Genomic DNA, 21,864 nt, shown 5'->3' on the forward strand with positions numbered 1-21,864 from the left:
TGTCACAGAAATCACTCTTGTTCTGCGGGCTGAGGGGCGAGTGCTCTTTGTTGGGAGCTGCAGGAGGAATTCCCAAGTCACAAAGCCCAGGGGAAAGGTCACTTTGGAGGCTGTCTGAGGAGTCAGGGAATTGTTGAAGAGCTGCTCACTGTGACCCATCTGCATTCCAGGCAGGGATAATTTAAGATAGACAAGTCTTGGTAACATTTCTGAATAGAAGAACCCAGCCTAACCCATTTTTCACAGCTCATTTCTGCTTGTCAGCACCTCCAGGGACATTTACAGGAGTGGTGCCAGTGCTCCCCATGGCAGTGCCTGGGCTTGGAGGCAGCATTCCCAGCACCTGGTCTGGGCCAGCAAGGACAATCCATGTCTTGCCACGGGGTATTTTGGGATGGGTGAAGTATTTCATAGATTTAAAGCAGCTCCTGGCAGGGTGGCAGCACGTCTGTGCACAGAGAGGGCTGCTGGAAGGGAGCACAACATGGGAAGTGCAGATGGAATTTCTGGTGGCTCTCAGTGCCCCCTCTGATATTTCTCCTTCTCCTGTCCCTTCTCTGCTCATCTCTTTGCTCCCTCAGTGCTGAGCATTTCCCTGGGGACTCTGGTGGACCCACCAGGCAGCTTGAGCAAAGTGTGCAGCACATCAGGCTGGACTTCTCCAGACCATTTCCAAACATTCACAGCATCCTTCAGAGAGGTCACTTTTTTCTTTTTTTCCCCCCACAAAGTAACTGACCCCAAAAATTTGTTTGTTATTTTTGTTAAAATCAAAATATTAATGAGAAGCATGTGGGCTGCTGCCTTGTGTAAACATTAAGTGGAGTTGAAGTGGTCCCTTGAAATGTTAGGAAGCTGCTCTTAGAACAATCAGCAAAGGGGACTCGTGACTGGAGTCCACCTTCTTCCTTTGGAAATTGCTGCAGCAATAGCATGAAATCCTTTTCTTCCTGGATTCAGCTTGTTTCAAAATTTTTTTTGTGGAATGCTATTCATTGCAGCCTAAACCACAAGTTTTAATTTGGAATTTTACTATGGCCAAATAATACTGTGAAAACGTCTCAAAGTAGCAGGGCCTGCTCCCCCCAGCTCAGCCCTGTGAGCACATTGTTTCAAAACATTCCAGAAAGTTAAATGAGGCTTTTGAGTTTGCCTCTGGAAAATCCAATAAGCTATTCCTACTTCTTATTTAATGAAAAAGGTAAAATAAAATTCTCTGCCTTGCAGGAAATGGGAAAGAGCATTATGGTTTTCTTTGGAGCAGTCGTGGTGGCTGTTCCTCATTTCAGCTTAAATTTGGTGATTAAGTTTTACTTTTTGTCGTTATTTTTAGAACAGCCCAGGTTTGGTGTTGGGTGCTGTTTCAGCAGCTAGCTTTTATTTTTTTTGGGGGGTGTGATGGTAACAAGGTACTTCCACAGTGAAACTCTCCCTGTTTGGGGTAACCCCACCCCAGCCTGGTGCTCCAAGGGGAGATCCTGATCACTCCTGCTTGTATTCCCGGTTTGGGGCAGATCCGCGGGTTTATTTCGGGGGGGAGCATCAGCGCCAGGTCCGTCCGACAGCGCCCGGGGGAGCGCCCCCTGCCCATCCCGGGGGTGTCCGGGTGTTCGGGGAGCCCCCTGCCCATCCCGGGGGTGTCCGGGGAGCCCCCCCGCCCATCCCGGGGGTGTCCGGGGAGCCCCCCTGCCCATCCCGGGGGTGTCCTTGGGCCCCCCTGCCCATCCCGGGGTGTCCTTGGAGCCCCTCTGCCCATCCCGGGGGTGTCCGGGGAGCCCCCTGCCCATCCCGGGGGTGTCCGGGGAGCCCCCTGCCCATCCCGGGGTGTCCTTGGAGCCCCCCTGCCCATCCCGGCGGTGTCCGGGGCGCCCCCTGCCCATCCCGGGGGTTTCCCTGGGAGCCCCCTGCCCATCCCGGGGTGTCCCGGGCGCTCCCGGGCCCGGCGGTACCTGCGGGGGCGGAGCGGGACCGCCCCCACGGCTGAGCCGCCCCGCACCGCCCCGCGCATCGCTGCGCTCCGTCCCGCTGCGCCCGCGGCGTGTCCGCGTTCCGAGCCTGCCCTGTCCCGCTCCATCCCCGCTCCGTCCCGCTCCAGCCCTGCCTCGTCCCGTTCCAGCCCCGTTCTGTCCCGCTCCATCCGCATTCTCTCTGTGCTCCATCCCCGCTCCGTCCCGTTCCAGTCCCGATCCATCCCTGCCCCGTCCCTGCTCCGTCCCGTTCCAGCACGGTTGTCCCGCTCCATCCCCGCTCCCATCCCGGCTCCATCCCCGGCTCCATCCCCGCTCCCATCCCCGCTCCATCCCCGCTCCCATCCCGCTCCCATCCCCGCTCCCATCCCGCTCTCATCACCTCTTCATCCCCGCTCCCATCCCCGCTCCATCCCGCTCCGAGCCGCGGTCATGGGCCGGCCCTGGGCGCTGCTCTGGTGCCTGGGCTGCCTGAGCGGCATCCCGGGCTCCTCCGGCGAGAACTACCGCTACCTGTGGAGGAGCTGCTACCCCTGCTACCTGGGGCGAGCGGGGTACCCCGACCTGCGCCCAGGTACGTGGGGGACCGGGTGGCCTGGGAAGGGGAAGGTCCCTTCAGAACCGGGCTCCTGTCGGACTTTGGGCTCTGCCTCGAGGGGTTTGTCCAGAGATCCCCCACCTGCCAGGTGGAAGTCCCAGCCTGGCGGCCACCCAAGTGACAGACTGGTGACCTGGCTGTATATACTGTATATGTGCCTGTGCTTTGTATTATTATATTTATTTCTCCATTATTATCATTATCATTATCATTATCATTATCATTATCATTATCATTGTTATTATCCAGTGCATTTTTTACTCTGAAAAATCAGTTCTGGCAGAGGGGGAGAGAAGCAGCAGTTTCTTCACATCTGTTGCTCTCCAGCTGGGTTAAAGATAGCTCCTGTGCCACATTCCTTAAAAAAAAAAAAAAAAAAAAGCCAAATGCATGCATTTTGCTAGGGTATGTAGATCCAGTTTTTTCCTCAGCTCCAAAGGATCTCGCCCCAGTTCAGGACAAAAAGTGAAATTTGACACTTTTTAACATAGAGAAATGGTGATTTTCTCTCTTGGTGAGACTGTGGGTTTGTTGGGGCTATGCTGGTGCTGCTCAGCAGATTCTCACACAGGACAGGGCTTGGTTATTTGGGGCTGGTTTTTGTGCAGGGGGAACCCGGGAGCTGGGCATGCAGGCAGAGGAGCTGTGTCAGGGATCACTGCACTGGAACATTCAGCCTCAGTGTCTTGTGGAAGCCAATTCCCAGCCTGCTGCAGCGTGGGAAGCACTTGGCCAGACTTCCCATGGAACAGGTGGAGGGGATGGAGCCCTGGGTGCTCCCACTGCACGTGGTTTATGTGGGGTGGGAGATGGGGACACAGAGCCAGGTGTGAGTTCTCCTCCCTTTCTCTCTCTGGGTGTGCTTGGCCACCTCCACGGCAGGAAAAGCTTGTAGAGATTTGGGAAATAATAGAGAATAAGTGAAGGTCACTGAAGATTTGGGATGCTTGGGCGTAATGCAGACATCAAGGAATGCATTCTCTCATCCTGAGATAATGCTAGTAAATAAATGCCCCAAGCAGTCGGTTATAAAGTGATATCAGAATAGTTGTGAGATGTGCCAGACCTTCAGAAAGGGGCGAGTTGCTGCTTTGTTATTTATAGATCAGATGTTTGCCTCAAACTCAGATCATGTTTGCTGTCTCCATCCAACTGTGTTGGCTCAAAGTAACTCTCCAAGACGGTCTCCCGAGGTCCAGCTTTGTGCTGGATCCAACCTTCCCTTCCCTAACGCAGAATTCATCTGGTTCTGCTCCTCTCAGCTCCGTGGACAGGCAGCTCTGTGTGTGCTTGTCTCTGTCCTTGGTGTGAGGGGTTTTCTCACCTTTATCCATCTCGTGACTCACCCTAAGCTGGTATCACTGTGGGTTTGCTTAGTTTGTTCAATTCTTCCTTTGCCGCCCGAGCTTCTCTTTGGAAGGTCAGGGGAGTTCTCTTGCTGTGCTTTTGGAGTCCCAGATGTCTTGGTGTGATTTTGTGTCTGTGTGCAGCTCCCACGCGCCCACAGCCGTGTCCCCTCAGCCGCAGCCGCCAGCACAAGGCTCTGCTGTGTGCGCCTCACCGGCGGCTCCGCGGGTGACAGGAGAGGGAGGAGGAGCCTTGTGCGGCTTTCACTGAGCTCTGGGGTGCCTTGATGTGCCCTGTGTGTGCAGACAGGGCTCTGCTGGCTCCTGGTGTCGGTGCAATGGCTGATGGCAGCGCTGGGTGTTGTGTCCTTACACAGCCGCCCTTACTGGAGGAGCTTTGTGCTCTGCTGGGGTCTCACAATCCATCACCACCGTGGTGGGGGCCTGGTGCTGTGATATCCTCTCAGTGAACCTCTGAAGCAGCCAGAAAGCAGCAGAGCTGTTGTTTGATCGTGTTCCATTAGCTCCTCCAACAGCGACCTGCATTTCCACCCGGGGGTTCCATTCCCAGTCCGTGTCTGGGAATCCATTGGTTTCCCCAGCAAGGCACAGGGATATCTTCCACCCAAAGTGGCTGCCTGCACAGGGAACGGAATAAAACAGTGATGAAAGAAAACTGGAGAGGGTGAGAGCAGCAGCAAGTCCAGAGCAAGTCCGGGTGCTTGTTGCTGCGTGCACCTCTGCTCCGTGCTGAGTAATTCCTCATTACAGCCCCATCCCGAGGGAGCTCAAGTGGGAGCTGGGCGACTCTCCCAGCCCCGGGGCTCGGGGGCAGGGAAAGGTGAGCTGAGGATAAAGCCAGGGACTGAGGCAAAGCAGCGTTTTCACTCCATCAGATTGTTCTGAATCGTTCCATTCCCAAGGTACCTTTGGAATCTGCTGCCGAGAATGGCACAGGTGGTGTGGGAAAGCTCTGGGCATCTCCCAGCTGCAGAGGAATGAAATAATAATAATCAATAATCCCTGAAGCTCTTTAAGTGCTTTTAGGGCTTTCTCAAATGCCTGGTTTAGGATGAGATGAAAGCTGAGGGTGTGGAGATGCTCTGACTGCCCAAATCCTTCCCTTCCCAGCTGTCCTTCCTCAGCCTAGAGGAGGAAAAAACTTCCAGGGTAGCAGAGAGGAGATGAAGCCTCGTCCTCTCCCATGGCCTCCTTGCACTCTTGGACCTTGCCATGGCTGTTTCATCTGCACACAGGGAGTGTGGAATAACAGGGCATCTGAATTCCTCAGGCTGTTCATGCTGGGACTGTGTGACACGTGCAAGAAATGGAGTAATGCAGAGGGTTTTTCATTCTAATCTGTGTCCATAGTATGGGATGGCTGTGCTCCTCTGCCCAGGAGCAGGGACTGTTGGGTCCTCTCCATTCAGCCTTTTTACTCCTTGAAATTGCTGAATTATCTTCAACAAACTGGTACTGGAAAGATAAAGTCACTAAATCCCACACATGCTCATCTCAATGGATTTTAATTAACCTTTTCCCTGCAGCCCTGCTCCGTAATCCAGGCTAATTGCTGCAGGGATTAAAGCCTGGCCCTGCTGCTCAGCCAGACAGAGCAAACCTCCTCAGTGCTCCTCCTGCTTCCAGCTGGGATCCATCGCCTCCTCCTCAGCCCTGCAAGGAGATAAACTGCCTCCCTACCAAATATTTAATACTTTGCAGAGCTGCTGTTGCCACTTTCTTCCCCCTGACATGCAGCTCTTGTTGGAGATAAATCAGTATTCCTTCTGGAAGGACCTGTGTGTGCTCAGGGAGTGCAGCCAGCCAAAGCCATCTCCTTGCTCTGTGCCCCTTTTCTTTTTTGGTTTGTTTTCATCTTCCCTATGTTTGATTGCTTTATTACCTGTGTTAGTCCACGTAGGTGTCTGAGGTTTCAGGGATTGTTTCTGCCCAGGAAAGAGGCTGGGATGAGCCTTCCTTGCAGAAGATATGAACTCCAGTTTCTTTACACAGCAGAGATATTTCCAAGCCCCACTCCCCAGCCCTTGCTGCATTGGGCTCCTGCCTCTGTTGGTTTTGCCTGGTCCCCTCTGCCCTGTGCATGCAGAGCTGGGCTTGGCAAACTCTGTCCTGGCACGGCTCTGGCTTGCTCAGAGTCAGCTGAAGAGAAGCCTGTATGCTTCTCATTTACTCTCCTTTGGTATTATTAATTTCAAGCAGACTTTGTCAGTTCTCCAGTAGGAAAATCACCCTGCAGTGCCACGAGCCACAGCTCGAGCAGTGCCACGTAGGGCTCTGGGTCCTGCTGCCAGGACCTGCACCAGGGGCAGCAGAGCTGCTCCTGCTGGCCCTGGGAGCAGCTCCTGCTGCTTCCCAGCCCGTGTTCCCTGCTGGTGACCCTGGGCACATCTGGAGGTGGCTGGATCTGCCCCCTCGCTGCCCCTGGGGACAGATTTGTTTTGGTCACACCGTCGTGCAGGGTGTCCCAAAATCTCCCTGGCACTGCAGGGATCAGTGAGGCTCCAGGAGGGACTCTGGGATGGGGTGGGTGATTCCATGGTCAGGGTGCAGGGAAGGACTGGCTGCTCTCCCAGGCCAGGAGGGGCTTGGGATGGGGATGGGGATGGGGACAGCCCTCTGGAATCACAGAGATTTAGAGGGTGAAAAGTACAAAGGGGGAAGAGGAGACACGGAGAGAGGAGATGTAAAATTACTGAGTATGAGTAATGGGGTGAAAGTAAGAAGTTTACTCAACACATCACTAAGTTTCTTGGACAGTAAATTCTCTATGGTTTCAGATTAGAGTTGAAGGGAAGCAGTGGAATAGTCATTTAAATTCAGACCAAAAAACTTTACTGTGCTACATAAAACCTTCCCAAAACCCAGTTTTCCTGTTCTTGAGCTGAACAGAGCCAGTTCTGTCTGTTAATAGCTAATCCTGCCCACAGAGAGGAGCAGGGAGTGCCTCAGGGGCTCTAGGGCTTTGCAGTATCCCAAGTGTGTGCAGAGGAAAATTATTTAATCAGAATTAGGTTGCTTTGAGCAGCATCTCAGGCTCATGCCATCACATTTTTCCCCTTGAAAAGCACTTTGGCTTTGGTTCACTCTTCAGAGAGCATCACTCAAAGCTTATATTTCACCTCAAAAATCTATTCATTTTCCTTTCTTTCAGTATTAAGTGTCTTGGAAAAAACAGGAAGAAAATAGCAAAACCTCCTAAAATGCTCAGTCCAGTGAATAAAGCAAAGGGCTGGCATTGCAGAAATGAGCATTTTGCTGGGTTGATGGAGACCACAGCTGCAGTGGGAGCTCTGCAGGGGGAGCCCAGCATGGCCAGTGCAGCAGGACCCAGACAAGGCTGGGGTTCCCTGGGAATCACTGGGACAGGAGGGGTTTTTATGATCTCTCAGCTTTAGGTTTTAATGTTTTAAGCCTTGCTAGGAAAAGTGCTCTGAGAAAAGGGTAATTTTGTATAACCACTGCAGAGCTCAGAAACACCAACTCAAACAGGCATCACCTTTCCCACTTCTCTTCCCATTCCACCCTGACCCAGACCTTCCCTTGCTGCTGGCTGCTTTTCTTGCCAGTTAACCTGATGAACCCAAGATTTGGCTCAGCCAAGGCTGCGTTGCTCTGTTTTTTCTGTGCCCTTTGCCTGCCCAGGAGGAGCTGTGGGTGCAGCAGAGCTGGGCTGGGGCACTGGGCACTGCTGTGCCAGGTGTGGGAGCAGGGCTGGGCACGTTCCTGCCCCTCTGGCTTGCAAGGACACGGCCAGGGCCCCACCCTGCCGTGATTCACTCAGGAAATGTTTCTTTATCTTCTTAGCAACAGTGGTGGATAGGAGGGAGATGGGAACTCGGCTCGGCTTGGGCTGTCCTTGCTGGGAGGGGTTTGGGTGAGCTGGAGGTGCACAAAGTGCAAAGAGAAACACGAGGAGACCCAAAGCTGCTGAAGTTTTTCTCTCCATGGGGAAGGGAATGGCTGGTTGGGTGCTTTGCTGTTCGTGTGGGTGGGATCTGGTTCCCCCCTCTGATCCTTCCCAGTCTGAAGGGTCGTGAAGGTGCACACCTTGCACACCTGTGCACACCCACGAACTGCAGGAATTAAGGATCTGTGCAGCTCTGTCCACATCATCTCCATGTTTCTAATCATGGCACAGGAAGAAATCTGCCTTAGAAACTTAAAATTTCCTTTGACAAGCAAGGAAATGTAAAATAGGAATGAATCCATTATTTTGGAGACAGTGGGAAGGGTGACCATTATGAGGAGACCAGAAGGTCACCATGTGGATGGTTTGTGCTGAGTGGCAAACAAGATCAGGTTTTTGTGGTGGTTGCTCACTGATTGCAGGTTTGTCCCTGGAATTTCACGAGTAGCTTGGCTGACCAAACATAACAAAATGGCCAATCTTGTTCCCTTTGCTTTCATTCCTCAGATCCAGAGTCGGGCAACACAGGATAAATATTCCTGAGCTCAGCCACCCTCCTGCCCACTCCCCTGAGTTTTTATCCGCTTTTCCTTGTTTTTTTGCAGATGTTGACGAGTGCCAGGTGCACAATGGGGGCTGCCAGCACCGCTGTGTGAACACCCTGGGCTCCTACTACTGCGAGTGCCAGCCTGGGTTCCGCCTGCACGCGGACGGCAGGACCTGCCTCGGTGAGCTCCAAGGAATTCCTGGGCAATCTCTTCTCTTCTTCTTTGCAGCCCTTCTCCTACCAGTAAATCTGTGGCAGTGCACAGAAAACCTTGATTTCCTCACTCCCACCCACCCTCTGTGCCCAGAATGTGAGATGATGATGATGATGATGATGATGATGGGTTGTGTGTTCCTCTGTGTCCCTCTGTCTTCCCTCACAGTTTCTGTCCCTGGGTTCTAAATATTTGCTGTTCTTCCATGTGGTCACCAACAACTGGGGCTGCTTTGCTGTCCCTCAGTTTATTCTGGTTCAGGAAAAGTAACTTGCAAGTGCTTTGGTGCCTCTGCTTTTGGTACAGGATAAATCAGATATGGCATTCTCAGAAAAGATACATAAATAAAATTATGAGAAATTTCAAGTCAGGCTTCATTTTGACCTCAGTATTTCTCCAGATCATGCTGTGGGCAGTAGATGTGACAGACAAGTGACAATAAATGTGGCTCTGTGGGGAACTATGGCCACAATAATCCAAAACCTTCTCTGGGAAGCTGGTAATGCATCCTCTTGGATGGTGCTTGTCCAAACATCATCATCCAGGCACCAGGTTTGCCCTGCAGCTGATTTTGGGGCCAATTCCTTGAAATGTTGTTGTCTGCCTGCCCCAGACTGGAGGCTCAGAGTGGAATTTGGTGTCTGCCTCCAGCATTTGTGGCTGCTTTAATTAAACCACTTCTCCCTCACAGCTTCATTTGACACATTTTTCCATTATTTGAGGGATATTTTCGTGCCAGTGGAAAGAATTCCTGTGTGGTGGTGTTTGCAGAGACCATTTGCTGGGTTTTCTCAGAACACAGTTGTGCTCCAGAGTTTTCTGTGCAAGCCTGTGTGTTCCAGTTGGGAATGGTGATGTGAGCAGGAAAAATCCATCCAGGCAAGCTGTACCCACCATGCACTGTCACACATCTGGCCACAGCTGCCTCCAGCACATAATGACACCCAAACATGTGAAATTTAAGGTGCAAGATCCCCAAGCACCCCATATCTCACTGGAAAAATCCAGAAGGAAAAGGATGGTAAATAAGGGACAAGCCCTGAACTGGAGCACCTGTGTCGGGGTGATGCACTGCTGCTGTCACATGTGAGTGTGCTGTGGTCTGTCATCTCCTAATTGTCTCTGCAATATGTTGCTCCCTTTCTTGTGGTGTGCAGCGATCCTGCAGCTGGAGGATTTTTTTTTTTTTTTTCAGAATAAAACACTGGGCAGGCTGAGATCAGGCAGCACCAGCCCAGAAGGTGGGACAGTTTTCAGGGAAAGCATAAAATGGATGGCTATAGGGAGGAATCTCTTCTCTAAGGGGAATTTCCATCATTTTCTCTCACTCTCCAGGCTTCCCTGCTGGTGTAGCTGAGCATTCCAGGCAGGCAGGGCTGCCCCTGCCCAGCGCTGCAAACCTGCTTTGCATGAAACTTGTGAGAGTATCTGCCACAATGGGCAGTGCTGGAATTCATCTGCCAAAAGTGAGGGGTCTCTCTTCATGAAATCTGACCCACAGGAGTGAGTGGGGCAGTTCCTGCAGCTCTGGGGAGTGGAGCTGCAGAATGTGCAGTGAGTTTGGGGTGCTGAGATTCAAGAAAGCAAAGCAGACCAGGCAGGGCAAATAACAACCTCTCACTGCATAATTATCTAATAATGTTTCTAAAATAGCAACGGAGATCTAAAACAGGGTTTTCTCATTGCAGGATGGGTGTTTTTTTCTCTTTACACGTTTGTGCCCTGTGTATATGTCACACAGAGCTCTGTACTAAACCATTAAACCAGTTGTGAGGAGGGGTGGAACTCTTTTCCTTATAAAGCTGAGAACAGAGCACAGGCTCAGAGGTGACTCCTCTGCTGGTGTTTGTGGCAGTCCTGTTGTACCCACAGACACCAGCTTGCCCTGTGATCTGTTCTGAGGGATTTGGGGTAACTGCTCAAAGCTGGTTTTCTCTTCAAGTTTCTCTCATCTTCTGTAGAGATTCTGAGTTGTTAAAATGCAAAATATTGCCACTAGATATAGGGAATAGACCAGGAATGAAGGGGAGACAGTGAGCATCCATCCATCCATCCATCCATCCATCCATCCATCCATCCATCCATCCTTGTCCTTCTGCTCAGGGAAGCTCGCAGCTCCATGCTGGGACAACTACAAATTTGGGAAGTTCCTGACAGCCCCAGAGTGTTCTGGAGACAGAAAGAGGCCTTTGCAGTCAAGCTTCTGGTTAAGGGCTGCCAAATCATGGCTCTAATTCTTTAGATGATTTCTGGTCCCCACAAACCCCACAAAGGCTCCAATGATGGATTGGCAGCGCTGAGCTGGAGCCCCAAAATTCCCCCACAATGTGCCAAGGCAGCTTCCCAGGGTTGGCTGGTCCTGGGGCTGTGACTCAGGAGAGCACAAAAATGACTAAAAACCATTCCTGTGTCCAGCTCTCAGCCACTGCTGGTGCTCTGCAGCTCAGTTGTGCAGCATCTCTTTGTTCAAATGGCTGCTGAGAGAGGGAGAAAAGGAGCAGCCCCTTCCATTGCGAGTGAAACAGAACAAAGAGAGGCCTTGGGCGTCCTGAAATTACCTCTTTTTGTATCAGAACCACATGGGCAGAGGCAGGAAGCTGACATCTCCAGGTCCTTCTCCACTGTTTCAGCACAGGGATGCAGGCCAGGCTGAGGCTGAGGGGTTTAAAGGGAGCCAATTGCTTTTGTTGGCCTGAGGAGCAGAGAGATGGTCTGGATTAACACACAACATGTTTCTGGAAGTTGTCTGAGGTTAGCATAAATCAGTTTGGGATTACATGATGGATCCCTGTTTATGTTAGGAGAACTTCAAATGGGGGAATCTCAAGGCTAGGGGTGATCTAATGAGCACAAGGACCATGCCAGGAGGTTTGTGTGGGCTTGAACTGTGTGTGCAGGGAGTCAGTGACTACTTGTGTGTGCTTGGTGGGGCTTTTCATCTTGCAGGCAACTCGCACATTTTAGGGAATTTGACCTTTTCTTTGCCCCATCACACATTTTTCAGCCTTTTCTTAGAAAGATTGGGGTTTGTGTGATGCTGCAGAGGGAACATCCTGCTCAGCTCTGGTTACAGCTGCTCACAGTCACTCTTGGGGCATCAGCTCAGTGCTCCTGGTGGATCTGAAGGAAAGGTGAGAGAGAGGAGAGAGGAAAAGTCAGAAGGGCAGCTGGAGTATGCAGGTATTAAATCAACTCCTGTGTCAGGCTGCTGCTGCACAGATCCACTTCCCAGGTGTTGTCAGCAGCAAAAACCTCCTTTCCATCCCTCTTTATCCATTTTCCAGGCCTGAGAGGGTCAGAATCTGCACTCCCCTCAGACAGCGGGGCTGGGAGGAACCTCCTCTCACAGACACTGGAATATCATCTGTGGAAAATCTGTCTGAGCTGTAATTACAAAAATCTGTGTGATGTACAGGATGACACTGGGTTTGGCAGCCTTGTCACAGAAATGTTAAGCTCGGCAGAGCATCTGGGAATGGAAATATTTTTAGAGTGGTTCTGTAAACAGAATAAAAACCCCGAGCAGTAATTAAAGCAAGGCCAGCAGTGAGGGCTGCTGGCTGTGACTGTGAGGAGGCAGCTAAGGAGACCCAGCCTCCCTTGGGCTCTCTCTCCTGAAATCTTGTGTGCAAGAACCCAGACTTTCGATTTTTTTCCGTTGTCTTTTAGGAGTTTGCAAGGAGCCCATTATTTAGATTTCAAATTCACCCAAATAACTGCATCCTGGGAGGTTATTTTAGACATAAGATGCATTGGCTTGTTCCATGTTGGCCCAGTTCTTTTCCCAGATGAAGGAATGTTTTGGCAGGCATCAGCATTGTTTGACTTATTTTCTTTTTTATTTTTAAAAAAAGCTCTCCAACAAGCGCATTATTTATGGCTATTTTTGAATATATGTTATTAAACACTTAAATATATTGGAATATTTTTAAATGACCACCCATTTCTGCTAGAGCTTGAGTAGTGTAACTATGACCCAGGGCTTTTCAGGAACGTTGACTATTTCTGTTGTTTCCTTCCAAATGGATTAAAGGAAACAATGCCAGCACAACTAACATAAACCCCGAGTTCTTGTCCAGCCTCATGTTTTGTATGGCAAAATCTTGACCCTGTCAAGCTGCTTTTTCCCCTCAAATGTTGTTTAGCTAATTAAAGGCATAAAATGAGAAGTCAAGTCTTTTTAACATTTGGGATGAGAGTGATCCCCAGCTCTGAGTTAAAGTTTTTTTTTTTTTTTTTTTTTTTGCAGGGGAGTGGTGTGCAGAAAAAAATGAAAACATATATTTTTTTGCCTTTATTTTTGTCCTGAGCCAAATATTTGTTTTCACTAATGCACAAGAGCAAGGACCCAGCTTGCCTTGGATTTCAGAAGTGTTACAAGCAGAGACTTCAGCTGGCAGCTGCTTTCCAGGCTCTCCTGCTTCCAAAGCTCTGGGGGTTGTGGAGGGCACTGTGATCACCTGAAGCATCAGCCTGGGGAGAGATGGTTTTCATTAGAGATATTTTTAGCTTTCCTGTAAGATTCCTCCAAGCCAGCACATTAGTTTGTTCTGGAGTTTGAAAAATAGGTCAGAAACGTGTGAGACCAGAGCTCATCGTCCTGCTCCGTTATGGGAGCCAGGGCTGGGTTGAACCCAGCTGGGCTGCAACACTTTGGGGGTTCCTAAGGGACAGAACAGGCTTTAAAGGATAATTTCCCAATTCTCATAAGAGATACCTCTCACTGGAGAAGCTCAGTGCACCAGGAGTTGGGTGGGTGAGACATCCAGTGCTCCAAGAGGGGACTTGGATGGCTTTGGAGGCATGTCATTATCCCATGATGGCTTCTCTACCAGAGTCCACAAATCCAGCTCCAGAAAGTCCTTCCCTGTTTTATTTCCCTGCTCAAATTCCTCCTGGATGCAAGGTCTTGGAGAGCTGCAGTAAAAACAAAGCTTCTGACACATTCGAGGTGCTCACATCCCAGTTAAACATCCCGCTGCTCTGCTGAGCCTGCAGAGACATCCCAGATTACAGCAACGGCAGGAGGAGGCTGTTCCCAGGCTGATTAATGATAGCAGGCTCGTGAGGAGTCCACATGTTGGGTCACAGGGTCTGTTTTGTGCCGTAGCCCAGGCAAAACCTTCTGTTTCCTGACTGCCTGGAATCCAGCGGGCTCCTTGCGCAAGGCCACACAGAAATGCTATGGCACGGCCAGGAACTCCAGTTTGGAAGCTCAGTTCCCAGTCCTGCCTGCACTGGGGATGAAATCAGAGCTGCTGCTGCTGTATGTCCATGTGACAGCACCAGGGACCCCACATGCCCCAGGTTCCACACAGAAATCTCCTGGTCAGAGTGCTGAGCTGGGGATTTTTTCACCTGGTCCAGGTATGGACACACAGGATACATCTTAAAACATTTTTCCCTGAGAGTTCCCAGAGCTGGCAGGACCTGCTGGGCCTTGCTCTGTGTGATCAGTGACTTTTGCACATCACGGAGCCAGAAACTCAGTTTTTGTTACAGGAAAACCTGAGCACAACTCCCTGAGCAGTAATGGCCTGAGGCAGCTGTGCCACTGCACCTGCAGGGACTGTCCTGGAACAAAAGGGTGGGAATTCCAGCAAGAGCACAGCAGCCTGGCTGCTGACACGGTGCCCTTCAGAGGGGGAGGATGCCTGGCAGGAAACCTGCTTCCCTCCCATGCAGGGCTGGACAGGACCTGACCCAGCTCCCTGTGTCCTTGAATCACCTGCAGGGACAGTCTGGGGCCTCTTATGGTGGGAAAGAACCTTTTTAAGTTCCTACCCAACACTGCTGAGCTGATCTTGCCTTGAAAGAGCAAAGTGCCCACCTGGCACAGTGGTGGGGGCCTCTCCTTTTGCAGCAACATCTCCCACTTAGCACCCTCCTTGCTCATCAAGCTGGCCTTGAATTTATCACTGAATGTGCTCCAGGCTTAAATCCTCACCAGCTGTAGGTGTGTGCAGTCTGCCCTGGTCCTGTGGTGCCCTTCACTCATGCAGGTGCCCTCCTTTGTGCCCCTTTCCCTTGCAGCTCTGAACTCGTGTGCCCTGAACAACGGCGGCTGTGAGCACGACTGTGTGCAGGTGACACTGGCCCAGCACCGCTGCCAGTGCAGGCACAGCCACCAGCTGCACCAGGATGGCAAACGCTGCATCTGTGAGTCCTGGGGCGCCCTGGGGGCTGGGGAGATTCCAGCTGGGAGCTGTGGGATGGGGGTGCTCAGATGTCCAGCAGGGCAAACACTGTGTCCATGAGTCCCCAGGGCACACTGGGGGGCTGGGGAGACACGGATTCCAGCTGGGAGCTGTGGGATGGGGATGCTCAGATGTCCAGCAGATCAGACTGGGGGATTTCCAATAAAAGCTCTGTGTGTTTTGTTGCCATGGACATGTCCTGTGGCTTTTTCCAAGGGATGGGAAGAGCTGGAGGAATGTGGCCAACAAGAATGAAATTGTATGAAGGCACAGGCTGCTGTGGGAGTGGAGGGGCAGCAGAGTGGGGCAGCAGGGTGAGATCCTCTCCCTCTCTGGCTGACCTGCTCCTGGCTCAGGAGGGAGAGAAGCTGAAGGGGACAGAACACAGGGTTGTTCTCATTCGTAGCAGCATAGCATGGCATTCAAAAGGCAGGAAGCAGAAAAGTCCTGATGACAAAAGGAACAACTGGGTTGTTACAAACGCAGCAGTCAGTGAGGTTTGGAGCATCTGTCCGGCCCTGGACAGGTCAGAGATTGGGAAACCTCTGGATGGGAGCACTTGGAGCAAATTGCCAGTACTTGCTCTGTAATCTCTGCAGAGGGACGTGCCTGTGCCAAGCTTCTGCTGGAAGGGTTTTACCCAGCTTAGTGCCAGCCTTTTGCAGGATCTCACAGCGTTGTAAATCCTCCTGAATGGGCAGAGCAGGGATTTCCTGCCTGGTGCAGAACAGGCTTTCACACACTGCAGGCTCTCCTGCCCTGCTCCCCAGCGCCACAAGGTCAGGGTCAGTGTGGAATGTGCTCTGTGCTGTGCCTGCAGTGAGGAACCCGTGTGCTGACAGGAACGGGGGCTGCATGCAGCGCTGCCTCAGCCACCGCGGCCGCGCCCGCTGCGACTGCCACCCCGGCTACCAGCTGGCCCCCGATGGCAAGGCCTGCCAAGGTGAGTGCCCTGCACAGCTCCTGGGGGGGAAATCACTGTGTCCCATTGTGGGAGTCCAGGGTATCTCCCTGACTCCTTTGGGGATGCAAAAACCCCCATGGCAGACCACTCTGAGACCCCCAAATGGTACCCAAGAGCCGCAGGGGCTGGATTTAGCTCCTTGGGAGAATTTGCCAACACTGAGGGAAGAATCACAAAACATGAGAACAAGCATAGTGTAAATTAGAATATTAGAATGTAGAATTAGTAGGTTTTTGGATTGTTTATATTGAGGGCCATGTGGTCAAGATGAAGGAACCTGGGTGTGGTGGGCTCCTTCTTCCTTCTTCTTCATGTCATCCATGTTGGGGATGCATCCTGGGACCCACAGATTGGATGGGGAAAGAACTGGACATTGTAAAGAGATTGCATGGCATTGGAAAGAGTTTGTAAACATTGTGTACGTAGTTTTAGGTATGAAAGATTTGGCACAGCCCGCCCGAGGGCAGTTCTGTGATGGTCGCCTTGCAGAGCAGACCTGTGTCGGGCTGACCGAAACATTTTGGAAGATAAGATAAACAAACAGCATTGCAACAACACAAGGTCGTCTGGAGAAGCTTTCTTGCTGGTGACTCTGAGAGAACCCAGACTCCTGAGCACCTGCACGTCCTCTCTGAGGAGGTCTCATGCCTAAAGAGACCCTTGGGGTGGGACATCCCATGGGTGAGGGAGTGCTCAGTGTGAGCAGAGTGGAGGGAAGCAAAACGCCTTCCCTGAGATGGCTCGGGTGGTGTCTGTGCAATGAGCTCTCTGCAACAACAGACAGCTGCTCCTGGGCTGGTTTAGGCTGGACACTGGGGAGAAATTCTTCACAGAACAGATGACCAGGCATTGGAATGGGCTGTCCAGGGAGGTGGTGCAGTCCCTGTCCCTGGAGGTGTTCAGGAACAGACTGGATGTGGCACTGAGTGCCATGGTCTGGTGACAAAGCAGTTTTAGGTCATAGATTGTACTCAATGTTCTCAAAGGTCTTTTCCAACCTCATTGAATCTGTGAGTCTGTGGATGCCCCACTGTCGTGTGATCCATCCTCCTGGGAAGCTTTACAGCAATTCCAAGCTCTTAACTCTGTGTCTTTATTGATCTGGACCCCAATGAAGAGTTCAGGGTGCAAGAAACCAGTGCAGAACTCAACTACCGTAACAATAGTCCCCTTGGAAGGATGTTTAATGTTCAGCCTGCTTATCTCATGGTCTTTCCCTCTCCCAGATGTGAATGAGTGCCTGACAGGACTGGCCATGTGTGCCCACCAGTGCCTCAACACCCGGGGCTCCTTCAAGTGCACCTGTAACCCGGGCTACGAGCTGGGGGCGGATGGCAAGCGCTGCTACCGTGAGTACCAGCAGGGCAGGGAGCCCTGGGCTGCTGCAGGCACCTGCTTGTCACTGCCCTCTGGGAATCGCTGTGGCAGTCTCTGCTGAAGGATTTCACAAGCACTTTTTGGGCTGTTTGCTCCCCCACCAAGATAAAAGTCTTGGTCTGATCTTTAAAGTCGCCACGAAGCCGCTTGAGCTGGTTGAGGCAATTGATTTGGAGCCATTTGGCTTCAAATAATCCAAGTTCTGCTCTTGGGGACTCTGCTGGACGAGCCCAGTCAGCTGCAGATGTGTCACTGGAGGGATGGAGCCAGTGAGGGGATCACATCTGCTCCCATCAAGGCAAGAAATAAACTCTGTGTGTCCTCACAGCTCCCTGCAGCTGCTGCAGCCCAGCAGGGCCAGGCTGAGCCAGAGCCACCAGCCCCTCTCAGGTGACAGCCACCATACCATGGCAGTCCCAGTGCTGGCAGCTGGTGTCACTGGGAGCTCTGAGAGCCCCCTTGTGACACTGCTGGAGCTTGGCAAGGGTGTGAGGGCAAGGCTTTGCAGGCCATAAATGGGTCTTGAAAGGCATCAAACAGAGCAGTGTGGGGCACCAGGATGATGACATGAGATTTAAGAGCCTAAGTATGTACACAGCTTTCTTCTTAGGGACAGAGCCATCTCACACCATAAGCACTGACATTGCCCTGGGGTCAGCAAAGCAGCCTTTCCACATGGAAAGTGTTTCTCCCTGCCTTTCCTAGCACGTTTCTTTTAAGCAAAACTCTTGTGTTTGTGCTGCTTTAATAAGAAAAGGGAAGAGAGGGATGACAATCATGTTGTGAAATCTGGAAAAAGTCTTCCACTGTGGCACAGCTTTTGTTTATGACAAGCACAGATCCATTGGGAAGCATCAAGCTCCCTTTCTTTCATCCTTCTTGGGTCTGAATGCACGAAAAACTCAGTGTTCTTGAAGGCAGAAATTGTTTTCCTGAGGTTCAGGACTGAGTCAAAGCTCCATGAAACAAGTTCCTTTTAGTTTAAGAAAGCTTAATTAACTAGACAAGTTTACAGAAACCTTGCCAAGCCCGGATGATCTATGGCTGCAATTGATGTTTGCGCCGACCACTTTTGACATGTCGGGAGCTAACGATTCTCGCTGTAGGCATCTGCATGTTTCCCTACTTAGCTGTGTTCTGCTGCTCCCATTTCTCCCTGGCACCAGAACAGCTCTGCTCTGAGGCTGAGCCAACTTTTGGTTGGCAGCACACGCTGCTGCTTGGCAGGAGTGGGAGCAGTTTCATCCCAGAGATTGTCCAGAGCCTGCTCCACGACCCCGTCCCTATAAGAGGCTGCGTGAAATCCAGAGGTTTCTTTTTATACCCCATTTCCCAGCCCAGCAGTGGCCTCTGTGCTGAGCTATTTCCATCCTTTCCCACTGCAGATCCCCCTCCTCAGCAGGGATGCAGTGCCAGGAGCTGGTGGGGGCAGGCCGGGGCCAGTGGTGTGTGCAGATGTGTCCCACAGGATCCTGACCAGGCTGCCTTTTCCAGGGATAGAGATGGAGATTGTCAACAGCTGTGAAGCCAACAATGGGGGCTGTTCCCACGTGTGCCACCACACCAGCTCTGGCCCAGTCTGCACCTGTAACTTTGGCTTTCGGCTGGAAGAGGACCAGAAGTCGTGCACTGGTAAGGAACAGGAAAAGCCAGACTTTGATTTCCCAGCACGTCCCAGGTAATGGTGAGGATCCCTCTTGGATCTTAGGTCAGGATCTCTCTTGGCTACTGTGTATGTGCACTTCAAACAGGCTAAAGAGGATAGAAACTGATGCAAAGAGAGCAGATGAAATATTGCTCTGCTCAAAGATATCCCCAAACTTCCTTCAAGATACACTTGGACAGCACTTATGGCTTGGACAGCAATTATGACTTCCAAACTAATGAGTTTTTCCCAGATGAAACTGCCCTAAGCGGGAGTCAGTCAGCAGGAATCACCCTGCCTGTAAGAACATGAAACCTGTAACCCAGCTGGGGATCACAGTGAACTTCCCTCAAGGACTCAGGATTCCTCCCTCGATGGGAGGATGATCTGTTAACACAAATCTCCCTGATTTCAGGAGGAACTCGAGAATCCTGGCTCAGCTTTTGGCAGCAGATCAGTAAAAGCTCACCAGAACTAGTCAGGGAGCAGTCCAGCAGCTCCTGTCACCACTCTGCAGTGTACTAACACCCTTTGTTTCTCATTTAGATATCAATGAGTGTGACACCGGTTCTCACTGCTGCCAGCAGGACTGCTACAATTACCCTGGGGGCTATGAGTGCTCCTGCCACGCCGGGTACAGGCTCAGCACAGATGGCTGTGGCTGTGATGGTGAGTGCCAGCACCTCCATGGGCTCCAGGCAGAGCCAGGGACATGCAGGGAATTGGTTCCTCTTCTTCTAATTTGCCTGTTGTTTGTTTAGTGCTGGGCAGCTCAGTTCTAACCCCTAAGCCCAGCCCAACTGGAGAGGGGCAGTGGGATTTTTTGAACACATCAAGGTCACATTGGGCTAACTCAGAGTGAGCTGGCCCAGGCTTGACCCCATTAATTCACAAAAAAACATTTGATGTTCAACCCCAGAAGGCAGCACTGCCCATCACTTTCACCCAAGGGAGAAAGACAAATAACAGTGTCTGTATGAAACACAGCCAAGACAGTGACTAATGAAGCTTTTAATCAGGAGAACAAGAAATTGTCCTACCTGGTTGTGAACAGCCAGGCATTTCTTCCAGTTTCTCCCAGCTCCTACCAGTTTTCCTGCCAGCTTTCTGATGAGTCACCTTCTCAACAGAAAGAATGTGGGGAAAAAATCCCCCTAATAATTGTTCTCACTTCCAAAGCTCTCAACAACATTTCCCAGAGGAAGGAGCCAAACACACCCACCTGTTCCTACACAATTAATAATTGATGGGAACTGAAGCCCAGCACATTTTTTTTTGTTGAAACCCAGGCATCCCTAATCCCTGACTCCATTTTTAGAGTTGATGGCTTCACATATTTGGCAGAGAGGGTTCCACCAGCCCATAACTGAAGCCCAGCACATTTTTTTTTGGTTGAAACCCAGGCATCCCTAATCCCTGAGGTGGTTTAACTCCATTTTTAGAGTCGATATCTTCACATACTTAGCATGCTGAGAGGGTTCCAGCAGCCCATTGCTGCTGCATGGCCAGGCCCCTGTCAGTGCTCCTGCCCCACTGGAGTGCCCTGTGTTTTGCAGATGTGGATGAGTGCTCTGCAGACAATGGTGGCTGTGAACACACGTGCCAGAACCAGCCAGGCTCGTTCCAGTGTGGCTGTGACATTGGGCACAAGCTGGATGAAGACAGAAGGAGCTGCATCTGTAAGTGCCTCATCCTAGCTGTGGGTCCCTCCTCTGCCTCCTGTCTGAGCCAGCACCACACAGACTGAGCTCCTTAGCCCTGCACCTCAGCTCTCCCAGCCCCTCACAGCAGCTGAGCAGTGGCAGTGCCTCATCCCAGCCCTGGGCAGCTTTGCCAGGCAGGACCAGCTCTGTCTCAGCCTGGTTCACAGCCCTGTCCAGGGAAAGGCAGGGTGTCTGGGACAGCTGCACCTCCAATAAATTAAACACATTAAACACAGAGCCACAGCCCCTTCCACAGACACCTCTACAGCTTCTCCTTATAGAAGAGATTATTATATAATAGATATATTACATATAAATAATATATTATTAATATGTTATACATTAATATATAATATATAAATTATATAATATATAATATTTATTACATTATTTTATATTTTTTATTTATTTATTTTATATAAAATTATAATACAAATAAATAATCTATTATTATCTATTATCTATTATCTATTATCTATTATCTATTATCTATTATCTATTATCTATTATATGTTATATGCTATATATTATATAATTATATATATATAATATATATTATATATAATATAAATAATAAATATAATAATATATAGTATGTATATTATATAATAGATAATAATAGATTATTTATTTGTAGCAATACAAAGATCTTGAGGTCACATACCTGATCTGGGCCCACTCTGGCCAGAAAATCCCTGAACAACCAACCTGGGAGAACTTTAGAGAAATCAAAAGTTAGTTAGTTAGTTAGTTAGTTAGTTAGCTAGTTAGCTAGTGCTGCAAACCTGACACCCCCGAGAGTTTCCCTTTGCTGCTGCAGAGGTCCTGCCCCGCTGTCCAGCTCCGCGGGGCGCTGTGCCCTTGCCCTGTGACCTGTCCCCGTCCCTGCTCCGCAGCCGCAGAGGACACGGTGGAGGCCCTGGACGGCCGGCGCCCCGTCGTCCGCCCCATCCCGCACGTGGCCGTCCTGCGGGACCAGCTCACCCAGCTCTTCCAGGACGACTACGAGGACGAGGAGGAGGAGGTGGAGGCACGAGGGGAGCACACGCTGTCAGAGAAATTCGGTGGGCATTTTACAGCAGCGGTCAGTGCCACGCTTTGCTTGGAGCCCTTCAGGAATAACGGTGCAGGCTGGGTTGGTTTGTTTGGTGAACACACCCGGCCTGTGAGTGCCTTTTCTGTGTTTGCCTCTGCATGGGGATTTCTCTCTTTTTCTCTTTTTCTCTTTCTCTCTTCTTTTTTCTCCTTCTCCTTCTCCTTCTCCTTCTCCTTCTCCTTCTCCTTCTCCTTCTCCTTCTCCTTCTCCTTCTCCTTCTCCTCCTCCTCTTCCTCCTCCTCCTCCTCCTCCTCCTCCTGCCCTCCTCCTCCTCCTTCTCCT

The 21,864-nt window shown here is 50.9% G+C and overlaps 1 protein-coding gene across 3 annotated transcripts in view; it reads left to right on the plus strand.

The window, feature by feature from the left end:
- Positions 1-21,864, plus strand: part of MEGF6 (multiple EGF like domains 6) — an 81,285-nt gene that overhangs the window by 38,194 nt on the left and 21,227 nt on the right. For 2 of the 3 annotated variants that reach the window (XM_056508178.1, XM_056508180.1), the window contains exons 1-9: positions 2,365-2,541; positions 8,445-8,567; positions 14,634-14,759; positions 15,618-15,740; positions 16,988-17,110; positions 18,633-18,770; positions 19,330-19,452; positions 20,340-20,462; positions 21,383-21,550. In XM_056508178.1, the coding sequence (XP_056364153.1) occupies positions 2,400-2,541; positions 8,445-8,567; positions 14,634-14,759; positions 15,618-15,740; positions 16,988-17,110; positions 18,633-18,770; positions 19,330-19,452; positions 20,340-20,462; positions 21,383-21,550 (1,189 nt within the window). In that variant the 5' untranslated portion in view covers positions 2,365-2,399. Of the gene's footprint in view, positions 1-2,364; positions 2,542-8,444; positions 8,568-14,633; positions 14,760-15,617; positions 15,741-16,987; positions 17,111-18,632; positions 18,771-19,329; positions 19,453-20,339; positions 20,463-21,382; positions 21,551-21,864 lie in introns of those variants that run through there. The other variant, XM_056508177.1, reaches the window with a different exon arrangement.

This window comes from Oenanthe melanoleuca, chromosome 21 (genome assembly GCF_029582105.1).
Source record: "Oenanthe melanoleuca isolate GR-GAL-2019-014 chromosome 21, OMel1.0, whole genome shotgun sequence".
In the NCBI taxonomy this organism is placed as follows: Eukaryota; Metazoa; Chordata; class Aves; order Passeriformes; family Muscicapidae; genus Oenanthe; species Oenanthe melanoleuca.